The sequence below is a fragment of the Octodon degus genome, unplaced genomic scaffold (assembly GCF_000260255.1).
Source record: "Octodon degus isolate 3935 unplaced genomic scaffold, OctDeg1.0 scaffold00048, whole genome shotgun sequence".
Taxonomy (NCBI): Eukaryota; Metazoa; Chordata; class Mammalia; order Rodentia; family Octodontidae; genus Octodon; species Octodon degus.
Genome location: NW_004524624.1, coordinates 11,993,330 through 12,008,566, shown reverse-complemented (window position 1 = coordinate 12,008,566; position 15,237 = coordinate 11,993,330). Strand labels below are relative to the sequence as shown.

General features: G+C 44.4%; 1 protein-coding gene across 1 annotated transcript in view; it reads right to left on the bottom strand.

Annotated features, from left to right (window-relative positions):
* The window catches only part of Eml6 (echinoderm microtubule associated protein like 6), a 275,911-nt gene that overhangs the window by 15,647 nt on the left and 245,027 nt on the right, over positions 1-15,237 (bottom strand). Inside the window, exons 28-31 of the mRNA XM_004632420.2 lie at positions 6,073-6,151; positions 3,323-3,452; positions 1,310-1,408; positions 154-327 (exon numbers count right to left, since the gene is read on the bottom strand). Of these exons, the coding sequence (XP_004632477.1) occupies positions 154-327; positions 1,310-1,408; positions 3,323-3,452; positions 6,073-6,151 (482 nt within the window). The remainder of the gene's footprint in view (positions 1-153; positions 328-1,309; positions 1,409-3,322; positions 3,453-6,072; positions 6,152-15,237) is intronic.

Here is a 15,237-nt window from a genome sequence, read left to right as displayed (position 1 = left end):
GCTGGCTTGTGTCTGAGGGTATTGGGCATTCTGCAGCAGCATCTAGGGAGCAGCTTCTTATGGTGGGCTTGGAATGAGGCAGGTCTGGCTTTAGCCTAACCTGTGCCACTGACAGGCACCCTGGAGGGAGGAGAAAATCCCAACATGGTTTACCTTCCTGCCATCGCCAAACCGTGATGGTGTGCTCGGGGTCCACTCCCACAGCCACCAGGAGCTTTCCGGTGGCACTAAAGTTGACGTAATTCACCCCCTTGGAGTGGAAGCTCCGCAGCATGGAGAGGGTGTGTTTGGTCATGGCATCCCAGATGTGGATTGAAGGTGTTGTTCCTGGGGGTGGGAAGGTACACAGTGAACAGTGGGACAGAGCAATGCCTGCATTTACATTAAAGTCTTCTTCAGACAAGCATTAGGGGCATTACAGTCACTGGGCATAAGAGACTTAGAGTCTGACCCTATTAGAAAAAGACAATGGAAAACTTGTTCTGAAGGCAAGTTTGCTGAAGGCAGAGCCCTATGGACATTTGTGTCCAACACACACACACACGCACGCACACATGCGTGTGCGCATGCACACACACATACACAGAGGATTTTATACAAAGCAAACTGGTGAGGTTGATGGTTTGTATCTACATCCGTCAGATACAATCAGCAAGCATGATACACTGACATGATTTTGCTGTGCAGATTTAAGCTACTCACGGATGGAACAGCCTTACCTGGGGTTTCCATGGTATCACCTGCGATGGTGGGCAATGGTAATGAAGAAGCATCGAGGGAGAACAATGGCCAAAATAAGTCACGTTTCTAATAATGAAACACTCAGCACCAGCATCACAAAGGTCCAAATCAAGTTTAAAAATGGACATGGGTTCAATGAAAACAAGCGAAAAGACACTTTTGTAAAAACTATCCTTGAAATGACCAAGCCAAAACAAAGCGAACTGTTCACAAATGTGAGTCAATGCACATTTGTCACTGGCAGTGTCCAATGACACAGAAGAGCCAGACACACATACTGCAGTCTCCTCCTGCCAAGCACTATCACCAGCCTCGGGCCTCTTTGGGGCCTGAAAGTTATCCTCACAATTTCACAGGGAGGAAGACCAACCCTTTACGGACTACCAGGCTCTGCTCTGCCTTCATGGCTTCTCAGAATCATCAGTCACTCAGTGTGACAACCTCCATGACAGAGATACATTTGAAGCTCAAAAAATCAATAGTATGAAAAGATGAATGTGGGCAATCCCCTTGTCCCAGTAATTGCTAGTAAGTCACTATCCACGCTCAACTCCTGCAAGGCCCCTACCTATCTGGCTGGTGGCCACCACATTTCTGTATTTGGGGTGTTGGTTCACCGTGAGGCACAGGATGTCATCTGTGTGCTCCAGGTAGAAGCTCTGGCTGCCTAGGAGAGAGATCACAGGAAAGAGAGCAGTGAAACTAAACACCGACCAGGAAACCCCCAAAGCTGGCGTTGCCTCTGTGGAGATTCATTATAAAAGTGACAGCTTAAAGCCTGCAGAGTCTCACTTTCAGAATCAGCATTGGGGAGATTGGGGATTTTTTTCTTTAATTCACATATGCCTCTATAGGTTCAGGAGAAGACCTGTTGTCTGTCACCAAATACACCCAGCTTCTATCCCAATCTTTCTTATGCCCATACATAGGTCTGGAGAATACAAATAAAAGGGCTTCCAGAGTCCGAAATCAAGGCACCCTCCAGGGTGCCTCCGAAATCAAGGTTTCCTCCTCCCCAGTGCATAGGACCAATGGCTTCTCAGTGTCTACTTCTGCTCAGGACAGGGAGTGAGGTCTGGAGTTAATAGTCTACTGAACAAAATGGCCTACTTACTCATCATAAAGGGAAGTCTGTGTGTTATGGATTAGCTGCTTTAAACTACCCCTGAGTCTTATGCTCAGACATGAGGGCTGTGGAAGGTGACTGGATCATGGGATGCTATACTCGTTAGTGGGTTAATTTTACTGATGAGTTCATGGCTGCATGTACTGCTGGAAGTGAGGCCTGGTCAGAGGGGGTCCATCCCTGGAGGGTGTAACGTGGAAAGGCATTCTCTTGTCTCCAATTGCTCTTTCTCCTGCTGCTTCAGCTGCTGCCTACCTCTCTTCTTCTCTCCTCTTTCTGACCACCAAGATGTGAGAAACACTCCTCTACTAGGTCTTTCCACCATACTGTTTTTACCCAGGAGCCGGTCAACCATGCACTGAACCCCCTGAACTTGTGAGCCAAAACAAACCTCTCCTCAAGTTTCAGGTGTTGGGTATTATGTGCCAGTGATGGCAGAGTGACAGATACACCACGGAGTGAGAATCCTAGGGACTCCTTTTCCATCACCTTTATTCTTTAAGTACCAATCTCCTTGGGTATATGCATGACACAGGCCATGGCTTCATTCTCAAAGCTCTAACTGGACATATGCCAAGCAAAGAGGAAAAGGTTAAGGAATATTTTTATCATCTAACTGTAGCTAATGAGTCTGCAGATTTCCAGACTTACCACTATAAAAGCTTACTCAAAAAGCCAAGAACAGAGGTGAATGATGGTGTTACAACAAAATAGCACATTGCTGCTACAATACTACATAGCTAGAAAACTGAGAAATGTATTAAAGATTTCAGAGCCTTCTTCCTCAGTAGACTAAAACCAATACGTGCCTAGTGATTTCACAGTCTAAATGTATGCATGACAGCTACACAGAACTGAAAAGGAATATAAAAATGTTAAAAGATTTTGAGATAGGAGGCAATAAGACAAAATATTATGATATTTAAATAAGGTAGCATAATATGGATGCCTGTTAGTTTTTGAATTTTTTTATTTGAAATATTTCTTTTTTAACTATCTTTAATTGGAGCTATTATGGTGTTAAAGGACAGTTCTGTTTATTATTCTCACTGTAAGTATGATTCAAGAGTAAAAAACAAAACTTGAAAGGACTGAGCCACTAAAAAAGTGGTCACTATTATGAAGTAAGGAAAAAGTTTGCCTTCTGCTTGGTTCTTGGGGTTGGACTCTGAGGAGTTACTCTGTTCCTACACCTTGTTCTCAATGCTGGAGAATCTGATGTAAACACAGACAGCTTCCCTCTCAGGTCTAACCAACGTCAGGACAGGCTCAGGCCAGAAAGGCGGAGGGCTTTGACTCCTGAATCTGACTAACTAAACAATGCCAGGACTAAACAATGCCAGCCTGGAAATGAAAGGCATGGCTCTCATGTTAAGGAGAATGGGTAAGCTCCACGCATCTAAAGAGCGGGGAAAACATGGGGGTGTTTAGAAGGCAGCGCCTCCTGCTAGCTACCTGTGGAGAGGTTCTGAACAACGCCAGCCGCCGCTGTGTGGAAGATGATGTCGGCACCGTCGTTAAGGTAATGCAGGTTGTTGCGGCAGTCAAATCCTCTGTAGCCAAACACATGGTCCAGAGCCAGCTCCTGTGCTCATACACACAGAGATTAAAGCCACCTTCAGAGGAAGTAAGAGGCAGAAGGACAAACCTGTGCTACATGAACAGTCACAGATGCCATGGAAAGGGAATGGCCAGGGAGGCCACCACTCACTGCAATGTTCTGCCATCCACTGGACTCCAGAGGATGAAACACAGCGCTTTGTTTGGTTCCCTGAAATGCTAGGGGTACCAGGCAGTCACACAGAAGTACAGGAACTTTCAAGCCAAATTTACTTCCTGGTTCCGTTAGCTGAGCTAAGCTCTGCAGATTTGATGTCCTATGAAAGTTATCTAGAGGTTTCATGCCTATGCCTCGGCAGGCATTTGAGATGACCCAACTGGCAGCTCAGACATTTGCTCTGATGAAGTCCCATCAATGGGGTGGAGACTGGCTGAGCAGGATACTGGGCAAATTCCATGCTCATTCTGTTGGCTGCTGCTTGTCCTACAGAGTTTCTGCATATTTGCATTTTTCTCCCAGCAACTAGGTACTATTCTGGGTTCAGTCTTTCTCCTCTTCCCATCTTGTCTTCTATGACAAAGCAGCAGCAGCTGGTTAAGATGAATTAGTAATTCTGTTCAGCACACACAGATGGAAGAGCTCTTCCATGCCCGGCACTCTGCTTGCTGGTGGGACACAAGGTCACCGGGATGTGGGTCCCTCTTTTCTAGTTCCCTTGATTCTGACCCTTTTTTTCCTACAAAGTTTGCCAATTGCAAACATCAGATTAATTCTCTTCAAATACTATGTCATCTCTACTCAAAATCATCCACTGTCTTGCTGCTTCTAGGATGAAACCCAGCTCCTGTCTGTCTGGTGAGCCCCTTCCCACATCTGATCCTGTCTCACTTCCTGGGCAAACTGACTCATCTGTTCTGTCCACATAACACAAATTTTCACAGCTTTATGATTTTGCTTTTTAAAGATATCTCTCAGTGGGGACCTGCCTATAATTCTAGTAGTCTGAAAGGCTGAGGCAAGTGGACCATAAATTCAAGCCTTGCCTGGGTAATTTAGTCATTTATCAAGATTGTCTCAAAAGCATTTTTTGAAGGCCCTGGGTATAATCCTGAGTCTAGCCAAAGAACAAAAATCAAAATATGTCATCTGGAATCCCTTCTTTCAGCTCACTGAGTCTCCACTGACCCCTTCAGGTGCTCCCCAGAAGCTGTGCATTTAGTGTGGGACTTTGCTTCTGAACTGAGTGGACAGCTGACCAGGAACCTGGAACTGGGCACACTGGTAGGCTGAGCTGTTTAACTCCCTGAGGAGATATGAACCCCGGGGCTGAGAGGTACCTACAGTTAACCATGTGCAGGTATAGAAGTTCAAGAAGCCTTCGGGAAGAAGAACATGTTAGACACCACAAGGCTCTGCTAGGCAGAAGAGAGGTGCCACCTCGGCTTTTTATGAGTTTTGGCTTCTGGATCCTAACTTTTCTAAATCTTAGTTACATTTCTTTACTGATGTGGTGTTCCCTGATAAATCTCAAAAATGTGCCCTTTTCTATAAAAAAAAACCCTCTGAAGACAGGTTTTCCTGGTTATTATTGAGTTTACAGTCTAGAAGGAAAGATAAATTTAAGATGCTGCAGTTCTAGACTGTGATGAGGGCAGGAGGAGGAGTAAGATGTGGAGGAAGGTTGGGTTAAGGTGAAGGCCGCAGGGAAGACCACACAGAGAAGACACCAAGGGAGGGCATGGATGTGGGCGCAGAGACAGGGGCCTTCTATGCAGGAGGAAGCAAAGCACTGGGACTTGGTAGGGCAAGACAAAGCCAAAGACACTGAGCGGTGAGTCTGGGGTTGGCGAGTTGAGCTGCAGTGCAGGATCACAGGCAATCAGCGTGGCAAGTGGCTCTGGGTACTGAAACCATGAACTTGAATATGTTGGCAAAATAGGAATCTGCTGGCTCTTAGAGCTGGTGTTAAATATGAAAGATTTACACTTTAAACACTGAACTGTGGCTTGGCTAGTCTCTCCCTGAAAACAGAATTTCTAGAGCTGATCTTTTAAAATCTCAAAGACTGAGTCCAAAGCCTTCCCCAGGGTGATGATTTTACGTACTGGACATGACCACTCTCTTAATCTTCCTGCATCACAGTGTCTTCCTTTGCAAATGGGAACAATAATAGTAGCTACCTCCTATGTGAGAGGCTTGTACAAAACACTTCAGGGGAAGTATGTCCAGTGACACCTGGAAAGGGCTTGTGTGCCATTAGAGACAGCAAATATGTGCCATTAGAGACAGCGAATATGTGCTCTCTTTCTTCTCTCTTCCTTCTTGTCCATGAAAAGGATGCTGCGGGCCTGAGTGGTAGACAGTACAGGGCAAGGGAGCCAAGCTTGAGGACATGGGGCATTTTAGAGCTAGTGTTCATAGACTTCGTGACAGGGCATAAGGGAGAAGGACTAGGACCAGTGGATGATTCTGGTCCTGGGGATGAGGGGGACACAATGCTACTACGAGGGAGAGGTGGCTAAAGGGCGCCAACAGATCCATTTGGGTTCCCACAGTGGTATCTGTGGGATAGGTAGATGGAGATGTACACCAGGCAGCCTTAGAACATTAATATTGATTTAAAACCACCATAGTTTAATCTCACCTCAACCAGCTTCTTTTTTTTGGTGATGTTATTCTTCTGGAGTTTTTCAGGCTGAGGAGCTGCTCGGCTAACAGGTGGTCTGGAACAGAGAGAAGCCAGAAGAAGTGCAGCATTGTATAATAGGCTGCTGGTTGCTTGCCTGGTGGCCCAGAGACCGCGGCTTGACCTGTCCTGCTGCCTCCCTCTTAAATCCTAGGAAAGGCAGGCTCTCACAGGAGTGGTTCTTGTGGTTGGGGGGTAGGGTTTACAGTGCTGAGCTGGGCCTAAAGCTAACAACTGTCCCTCCCCTCCCCACCTAGCGTTACGTAGGACAAGGAACTTCTGACCCGGGGAAGCTTGTTTATAACTAAAGAGGAGCCTGTGTATGGCACTAAGAGGCCGCACTCCCTGAACACGCAGGCCATTCCTCAGACAGCGATAGGCCGACACTGTTTAGAACTAGGAGGTCAAAGATTGGGATGTGGCATTACTTATAAGCCAGGTTTTGGAACTGGCCCTCCAGGGTCGGAAGCAGAGGGACAAAAGGATGTGTTCTTACTCTGTCCTTTACCTTGGGGCTATCGTCTACATTTTGCTGCTGCCACCACATCAAAGGCTGCTTATCCCTTTTCAGTTTAGGGACCAAGACCTTCCTATAAAGAGGAAGTCCTAATGGACTCCTGTGTGAGTAGGCCACTGCTTGGTGGCACTGGGTTCCCTTAAATCACCCTTTAAGTCTAAGAACTGGGGGAGGATGAAGGGACACTTGTCCCAGCTTTTGCTGTCCATTGCAAATACATCAGTTACTGTTCTGGGGAGACACAAACAGAAAGGGTTACCTTGATCCCCTTGGAAGCAGCAAACAAAGCCAAGTAAGAAACTTAGTACAGTTTAGAGCAGCATTAGCAACCACCTCACTCATGCACAAGCATTTTCCAAGTGAACAGACATTCCTGTGTGGCACAAACCATGCTTCCAGCATGCCAGCAAAGAACTAAAACAGAAATGAAAGAGTGCACCAGTCTACAAATTCAGAAAGCTCATACCCTGGCGTCTCTGGGCAAACTCTGCACTAAAGCGCCTACAGAATAGGGAGAAAAAAGGAAGCCTTGTCAATGCTTCCTGCATGTTTTCTGCGCCTTTGCACCGGGCGACTCTGCTTATTTTAGAGTGTGCTGGGGAGAAAATGGTTGTCAGAAAATGATGACATCCTCCTGGATATCATGGGGAGTTATGCACATTGGACGCTTTGTCCCCAAATTAAGTTCGACTCATAATTTAGTCTAATCATTCCTGGCATTTCTCAGTAGGTCGCTTGCCTGCTAGAACAGCTCGTGGGTCTTTGCATAGGGGGAAACAAGGTGCCTTTATTTTCTCAGAAACTCAGCAATTAAAAACACATTATATAATCATAAGTGATCACTGGACCAAATGGCATTATAATCACTAACGAAGGATGGAGAGAGAAGGGACATCTCCACCAAATGACTCCCTCGGCTGACATCATCTCCACCAAATTGAAGGAAATCATGGAACATGCCAATTCTCACAATTGGATGCTTTCTGCGCATTAATTATCGCTTCCTAGGGCATCTGCTCTTTCTTCTGTTTTAGTGGGACTTCCGAATGAAACCCGTGGGTTTCCTCCTTCACCTAAGGACTTTGTGTGACAGAAGCAAGCTGGGGCTGCGATGAGAGCAAGAGGACGCTGCGGCCACAGCAGGGTCATAAGGTGTAATCTGAGAATCAACACAGGGCTGGTCTCCAGGTGACACACAAGTTGTATAATACACAGCATATTATACATGGCAGAGTATGCATTCAAGCACAAACACTGTATTTATATATACGCATCACATTGTATATATACACACAAAAGGCAACTCGATGTTTTTCACCTTGATTTTCAGTACAAAAACTGAAAAGTAAAGCAATCTCAGAGTGATTCTTTTCTTGTTTCATAAGCATATGGTTACAGCTGCAGCGGTTCAAAACCGAAGATGAGAGGAGCAAGGGCAAGAAACCTACACTGTGGCAAATTCAATGGATTTTAGGTATTAACCCTCCGCGCTTGTGGGCTCTGCATGAACACTAGGTATTGGATGTTTACCCAGCACCTGTGCTTTTCCAGAATGGTATGGATACTTACTTGACAATTCCCTGCCTCCAAAGGAAAGCAAGTTAAAACACAATACAAGTATTAAAGGCTTCTTTCCAAGCATCTATGAACAGCGATCTAACATCAGATATGGGAGGAACTGCCAAAAATTTTGAACACGGTCCAATACCCTAGGTTTAACATTTTTCAGCAGATCTAAATCCTTCCAGATTTAGAGTCCGTTGTGAAGGTGAATCTGAAAGCCTTGCTGAGGTGGGAAAGAGCCAAGGGCAAGGGGAGACTCTCTTGCTCTTCAGTCCCAAAAACTCTTAGGTGGTTGTTCCCCTTTGGCCTAGGATGGAGAAGCCAGGAAGACAGGAATGAGACTGGGAGTTGGCCAGGACCCAGCAGGTGACATGCTGGGAAGGTGAAGGTGCTGGACAGGATGGGAGGGGCAGGAACACAAAAGGAGGCAGGCTCTGTAGTGACTCAGGGAAACAAGGGGAAAGAGAGTTTGCAGTGGGCAAGAAACTTAAGGCAGACTGGCGAGAGAGCAAATAGGAGGCCGGAAGCCAGGCGAGATGTGTGAACCAAGTGTGTGACTTGGAGTTGCCTGGCCCCTGGGCCAGTGCTGGCTCAGGTTGCTGTAGATCCACCCACACCTGTGGGCAGAGTCAGCACACTGTGCTGCTGTGAGAAGAGGTGACACCTTCTGTAGGCATGGCAGGACTCTGGCAAGTCAGCCCCTGTGGCTACTATGGATGGCCCGGAAGCTGGACTGCTGAAGAGAAAGCTCAGACTCACTGAAGCACGTGGACTGTTGATCCGACAGAGGTTTGTACCCCACAGAGGTCCCTGAGGCTGTGAAATGCCTGGGTGCTGGACTGGAATCGGAGAGAAGGGGAGAAGCAGAGCACATAATGGCACTGGAGCCAAGGACTTTGGAGCCAAGGCTCTCTGAGAAGCTTTCGCAGTGACTTGAGTCACCACTCTGAGCCAACTGGTGTGTAAGGCCCCAAGAGCTTGGGAGGACGAAGACACCCCAAGTAGGATCTCTAAAGAAGGACGTGGGAGGAGAGAGGTTCAGTTCCCATGAGCTGCAAGCTGCAGTTTGGAAAGTATTTTTAGTGTTTAGTCAGACAATACGCGATGTTCAAAGTGTTCTTGGAGAAAGTGTAACTGTGTTCAAATTCCAAAATGTACCATAAAATGCTCTGACTTTCCAAAATGTCTTAGGAAATCCCCATTCCTGGATCCTGGTCTCAAATGGCAAGTAGAACATAATTTGGACTCCATTTTAGAATCATTCTGCAGTAAGGTCTACCACCCAATCCCATGGATGGGCTTTTGGGTCTCAATGAACCCCCCAGACACATGCAAGACTGTATTTGTATGTGTGGGAAAGGAGGCCCATTATAACTCAGATTTTCAAACCTGTGTGTGTGTGTGTGTGTGTGTGTGTGTGTGTGTGTGTGTGTGTGTAAGATAAAGGGATGTAGGGAGGGAGGGAGAGAGAGAGAGGTAAAGGAGGGAGAGGAGAAAGAAGAGAGAGAGAAAAAAGGACAGAGGGAAAGAGAGGATACTAAGATCTATAGGACAAATCTGGGCTTAGAAAACAACTCCAAAGCCAAAGAAGCTGTCTGTTATTAAAATAAAAGGAGCTAGCTTCTGTTAAGTGTATTACTGTCTTCCAGAAGCATCTATGGTGCTTCTCAATACTGGGGTTAATGGGTAAGTGTCAGACAGGAGAACCAAGAGATATCCTGGAGAAAGTCTGCCACACTGAATATGCTCGACTGAAGCCTATGACTAGGTTTTAGTTTGTTGCTGCTGTTGTTTGCTTTTCAAATTGTGGGTGCAGTTTCAGAGTTGGCCATTGTAGGTGAATATAAAATAATCACGGTGAAAGAGAAGACAAGGATGGAATAGAGGTAACTAAGAGTATAGCTGGACAGATTACTTAAGAGGCCATTGTAATAAGCCAGGGGAGGAAAGACAAGGAACTTGTCTACAGAAGTGGTTGAGGAGAACAAGTGAATATAGTATTTAAAGAAATATCAGTAAAGTGGGCACCATTACATTTTGTAATAGACTGGCATTAGGAGATGAAGTAGGAAAAGTAACCCAAGCAGAATTAATTCCACTTTTCTGGCTTAGGCACCTGGGCTGATTATGGCACCCCCAGTGGAGACAAGAGAAGAGGGCTCAGGAGGGGAGATGGTGACTTCACTTCCGGCAAGTCCAGCTGAAATGTGGGTATCAGAGATCTGACTCTGGGAAGCACCCCCAGCTGGATGAGACCCCTGAGATTAATCAGGGAGAGGGGACACAGAATAAAGAGAAACCAGTCAAAGGTGAATCCTGAAGACCAACAGTATTGCACAGCTGGAAGAGAGGGCAAACGAAGGACACTGGGAAGAGAGAGAAGAGGAAGAATAGGAGAAATTGTTTTAATCTTTTATTTTATTTATTTATTTGGTACAGGGTCTTGCTTCACAGGTCTGACTCATAATGATCCTCCTGTCTCAGCCTCCCCAGTGCTGGAATTACAGGTGTGCACCACCATGCCCAGTTTTGGTGGCTGGCATGGCATGTGGTACCAGGGATCAAACCTTAGTCCTTGTGCTTGCCAGGCAGGCCCTTAGACCACTGAGCTATCTCCTCAGCCCAGGAGAAGTTGTTTATTTATTTATTTAAAGGCAGAAGGATTTTTTTTTTTTCACCGAATGCCTTCAAGGCAGGTTTGGCTGGCTTGAGTTGTGGGGATCGAACCACAGCAACCTGAGCCTGACTGCTCTGTTGCAGCAGCCACTTAAAGAACTGAGCTAAGGGGCAAGCCTCCGAGAAGTTGTTTTAAAAGGTAAATGGGAGATGTTTGTCTGTAACCGCACTGTCCAACATGATAGCCATGTATGACTGTTGAGCACTTGAATTGAGCTATTGCAAATGAAGATTTGCTATAACTATATAAAACATGCAGCATATTTTGAAGATCTAGTAAAAATAACTTTTAAAAATAATGTAAAACAACTCATTTTATATTGGTTATACATTATGTTTAATATACTGGATTAAGTAAAATATATTTTAAAAATTAATCTCACCATCTCTTAACCTTTTCAACATGGCTTCTACAAAAAACACACACAGGGCTTACATTATATTTCTTTTGCACAATGCTACTCTAGGAGAGACAAGTTCTTCCCTTTGCAAGACAAAGACAGAGGAAAGTTGAGTGCATTGGGAAAAATATCCATGTTGTCAGAACGGCAAGATCAGAAAACATGAAGAGGACAGAGTATAAGAAGAGACTGTGAAGCTAGGAGATGAGAAAGGTTGACAGGGGTGTGTGTGTAATGTACAAGAGCAAAAGAATTATTTGTTTTTGAAAGGAGTGGGATGTCAAAGGAGAGGAGACAGATGTGTTTCTCAACTGAGGACATGGATCCAGCCAAGAGAAGACGAGGGCCATGCGTGCACTGGAAGCTGGCACCCAAGCATTAGCTCAGGGTGCACTCTTGAATGGGAGGGGCTGTACCCTCCTCCTGAGCAGGAAGGGGGTGAATGGCTTATGTGGGTGGAGGATGGGAAGGAAGCTAGAGACAGAACTGTCAAATGGAGTTCAGGGGCAATGTCCTTGCTTTTCTAAATGCAAGAGGAGAGAAAGGCTACCTGCCAGGACCACAGGGGCAGGCGGTTGAGGAAAGGACAAAAGTCTGCCTTACTACTGGAAAGGTGGCAGAGATCGACCAAAAAGAATGAAAATGAGCCAGCAGTGTAGAGGACGTAAGTGCAGCTGGCAGTGTGGCATCTCTGACAGTGGCAGTTGGCAATGACTCATGATTTTCTAGTTAGAAAAGTGGAGGGTAGGCTACAGAGGAATATAGGGATTAAGGATCAAGAGGATGAGGAGAGCAGCATTAAGGCAAAAAAGGTCAGGAGGGGTCTGGTGAGCTTGTGGAAAATGGGAGAGTCTCAGGCATTGGATGTCTCCATGAAGATAAAGATCAGGTGTACTGGGAATAAGAAATCTAGAGGAGAGATGAGCACAGAGAGAGAGAGAGAGAGAGAGAGAGAGAGAGAGAGAGAGAGAGAGACAGAGACAGAGACAGAGACAGAGACAGAGACAGACAGACAGACAGACAGACAGACAGACAGACAGACAGTAGTTCTGGGAGATGACATAACCATGGCAGGGCAGACACAGGAGTTGCTACATGATAGGAACAGGGAGGAGCAGAGCAGGTCAAAGTCATATCCATATGCTATACAGACAGCTACGACAATCCTGATATGGTATGCTACACAGCCCACTAACAACATTTTGGGGGCACAAATTGTGCACCCTAATAATCACTTCTGCAAACACATCATCCTTTACCACATTTTGGCCTCTCACCAATACTAGATTTCCCCAAAAATAAGTCTCGAATGGGATTCAAGCCAGCTATTCCCCTCGTGGGTATTTTTCCAGAAGTGAAAACCTCGTACCACAATGAACTATGTGCACCATGTTTATAGCAGCATAATTTGTCATAGCTGAATCCTGGAAACACCCCAGATACCCATTAACTGAGGAATGGATAAAGAAGACGTGGTATTTTTACACAACGGAGTATCATGTTTTAACCAGCTATAAAACAGGATAAATTTGAGTCTTTTTTTGGTAAATGGGTGCAACTAGAGAGCATACTCTTAAGTGAAATAAATCAGATCCACATGTGCAAACATCATATTGTCTCCTTGGTGTGAGAACCTGAAAGAGAAAAATGGAATCTGAAGGGTACAGTAGATACTGGGAAAAGGGAATGAATTTATTCAAAAGAAAGAGTTACTGAGTTGAGGATAAGGACAAAAGAAGGAGTGGGGAAAGAGATTTGTCTACATATGTAAGTAGTTTGGACAACTGTACTGTGCATTTTTTGCTGGTGTATGGAAAGAAGCAGTTAATAATTTAATTTATTTCATCTCCTTTCTTTAATTGTTTGTACCTCTTTGTTTCTTAATTTCTTATAAATGTTTTTTCTTTTTTCTTTCTTCCAATTTTACATGCATATATCTGGTAATAAGAATAACTGGTTGGAAGACAATACTACGTATTACAACAAATACTATGAAATTCATATTACTTTGTTAAGTGAAATTCTTTTTCACTTGTAATTTTTCCTGTTTTAATTCTAATTTGGATTCTCTTTATATTTATTTATTTACAGTACCAGGGATTGAACTCAAGACCCTTGCCCAGCAAGCACTTATTCTACTGAGCTATCTCCCCAGGCCCTGGATTCTCTTTAAAACATCTAAAAAAATGAAAAAATAAGTGCAAGCCAGAAAATAAAACTTAAGTTTTTAGGATGCTTACTGTATAAGCCCTGCTCCTCAAATTAGCCCCAGTTAGGATCTTCAGCCAGACAGGTGTAATAGACAATATATCTATTACAACACACAATGCATGTATTGAATTATAAAATAATAATATATAATTAAATAGAAATAAATATTATTCAGATTAATTTTTAAAATAAATGACAGTATAAGTTACAATTAGGTATTTGTAACCTTTCAATGAGCAGTAAATACCTAAGAGATGAATCTAGACTTACTGCTGAATGACCAGTCGATGCGCACACACACAATGCACAAATAATGTGCACACTTGATGACAAATGGATGTGGTTATATCTAATATTAGTCTTTACAGTTCAGTATGTCATGTGTGGTGTGTGGTGATAGTCTTAATACATGCAGGTGAAATAAACAAATGTTTCAAGAATTTTGATGCCTACAATTTTTTGTTACTTTTCAGTGGACAGTAATCTTTAAGTGTCATCATTTTTGTTGCCACTCCAATCTTTTTTTTTTAATGCATTTGGTTGTTGCAGGGTCTCACTATGCAGCTTAGACTTGTGGTGATCTTCCTGCTTTCAGCCTCCCCAGCACTGGGATTACAGGTGTGCACCACCATGCCTGGACTCTGGCCCACTCAGCCTGCCCTGGGGCAGGGCTGGCATGGTCTGTGGTGCTGGGGATTGAACGGCAGTCCCTGCGCTTGCCTAAGCTTGCCTAAGCAGGCGCTTTAGTCTGCTATGCTATCTCACCAGTCTGTCACTTCAGTCTTACCAGTCTTTAATTAGCATTTGATTTAATGAAAATTCTTTCAATTTTTTTGAGACAGGGCATCACCATGCTATTCAGGCTGGACTTGAGCTCACTGTGTATCCCAGGCTGGCCTTGAACATAGTGATCCTCCTGCCTTATCCTCCCAAATGCTGGGATTACAGGTGTGCACCACCATGCCTGGCTTTCATTTTAATGAAAATTCTATGAAGCTTAGCCTGCAAGAGTTTGTGACTTGGGTGAAGAGTTCACCTAATAAAATCACTGACAGCTGGGTGGCTGATGCACTGTGGGCAGGCCGCAGGGACAAGAGCTGCTCATTTAAGGCGAGCACCATTGCTGGACATGGGCGATTGGGGCCTATGGTTCCAGAGGACATGGAGCTGAAATCAGGGTTTGGAGAGTTATGACTATGTGCCAGAAGAAGCTGATACAGTTTTATTTGAAAAAATGTAGATTTTTGTACATAAATGTAGATTGTTGTACATAAAACAAATAGAAAAAAAAATAGGCTATCCCCTGAAAATAAGACCTATTGCATCTTCTGGAGCAAAAACTAATGTAAGATGCAGTGATATTTTCAGGGAAGGATGGTAGAAGCGTCCCTCCAAAGACAAAGTCTGAGAGATGTTCAGAGACTTGATTAAAATAATCAGGCCCAACTCTGCCACACTATTCTAATGGACTCTCTCTTGACAGAAAAATGCTTACCTATTTTATGGTGCATTTTAAAAATTTCATTTGTGAATAGGTTTCAACTGATTACACTGTGGGACTAAGATTGCCTAGGTACATTAATCTTTTGAAAAAACGATTTTCTGGTACTTTACCTCTGGGTTTTTATGTCCGGTACATTCTTTGTGATACAAAGTGAGCAAAATTTCATAATAAAAGGCAGTCTTAACTCCTAAAGTAATGTGTTATACAGAAATCTGCTTTTCCAACCAACCCAGAAAACTAAGGGAAAAAAA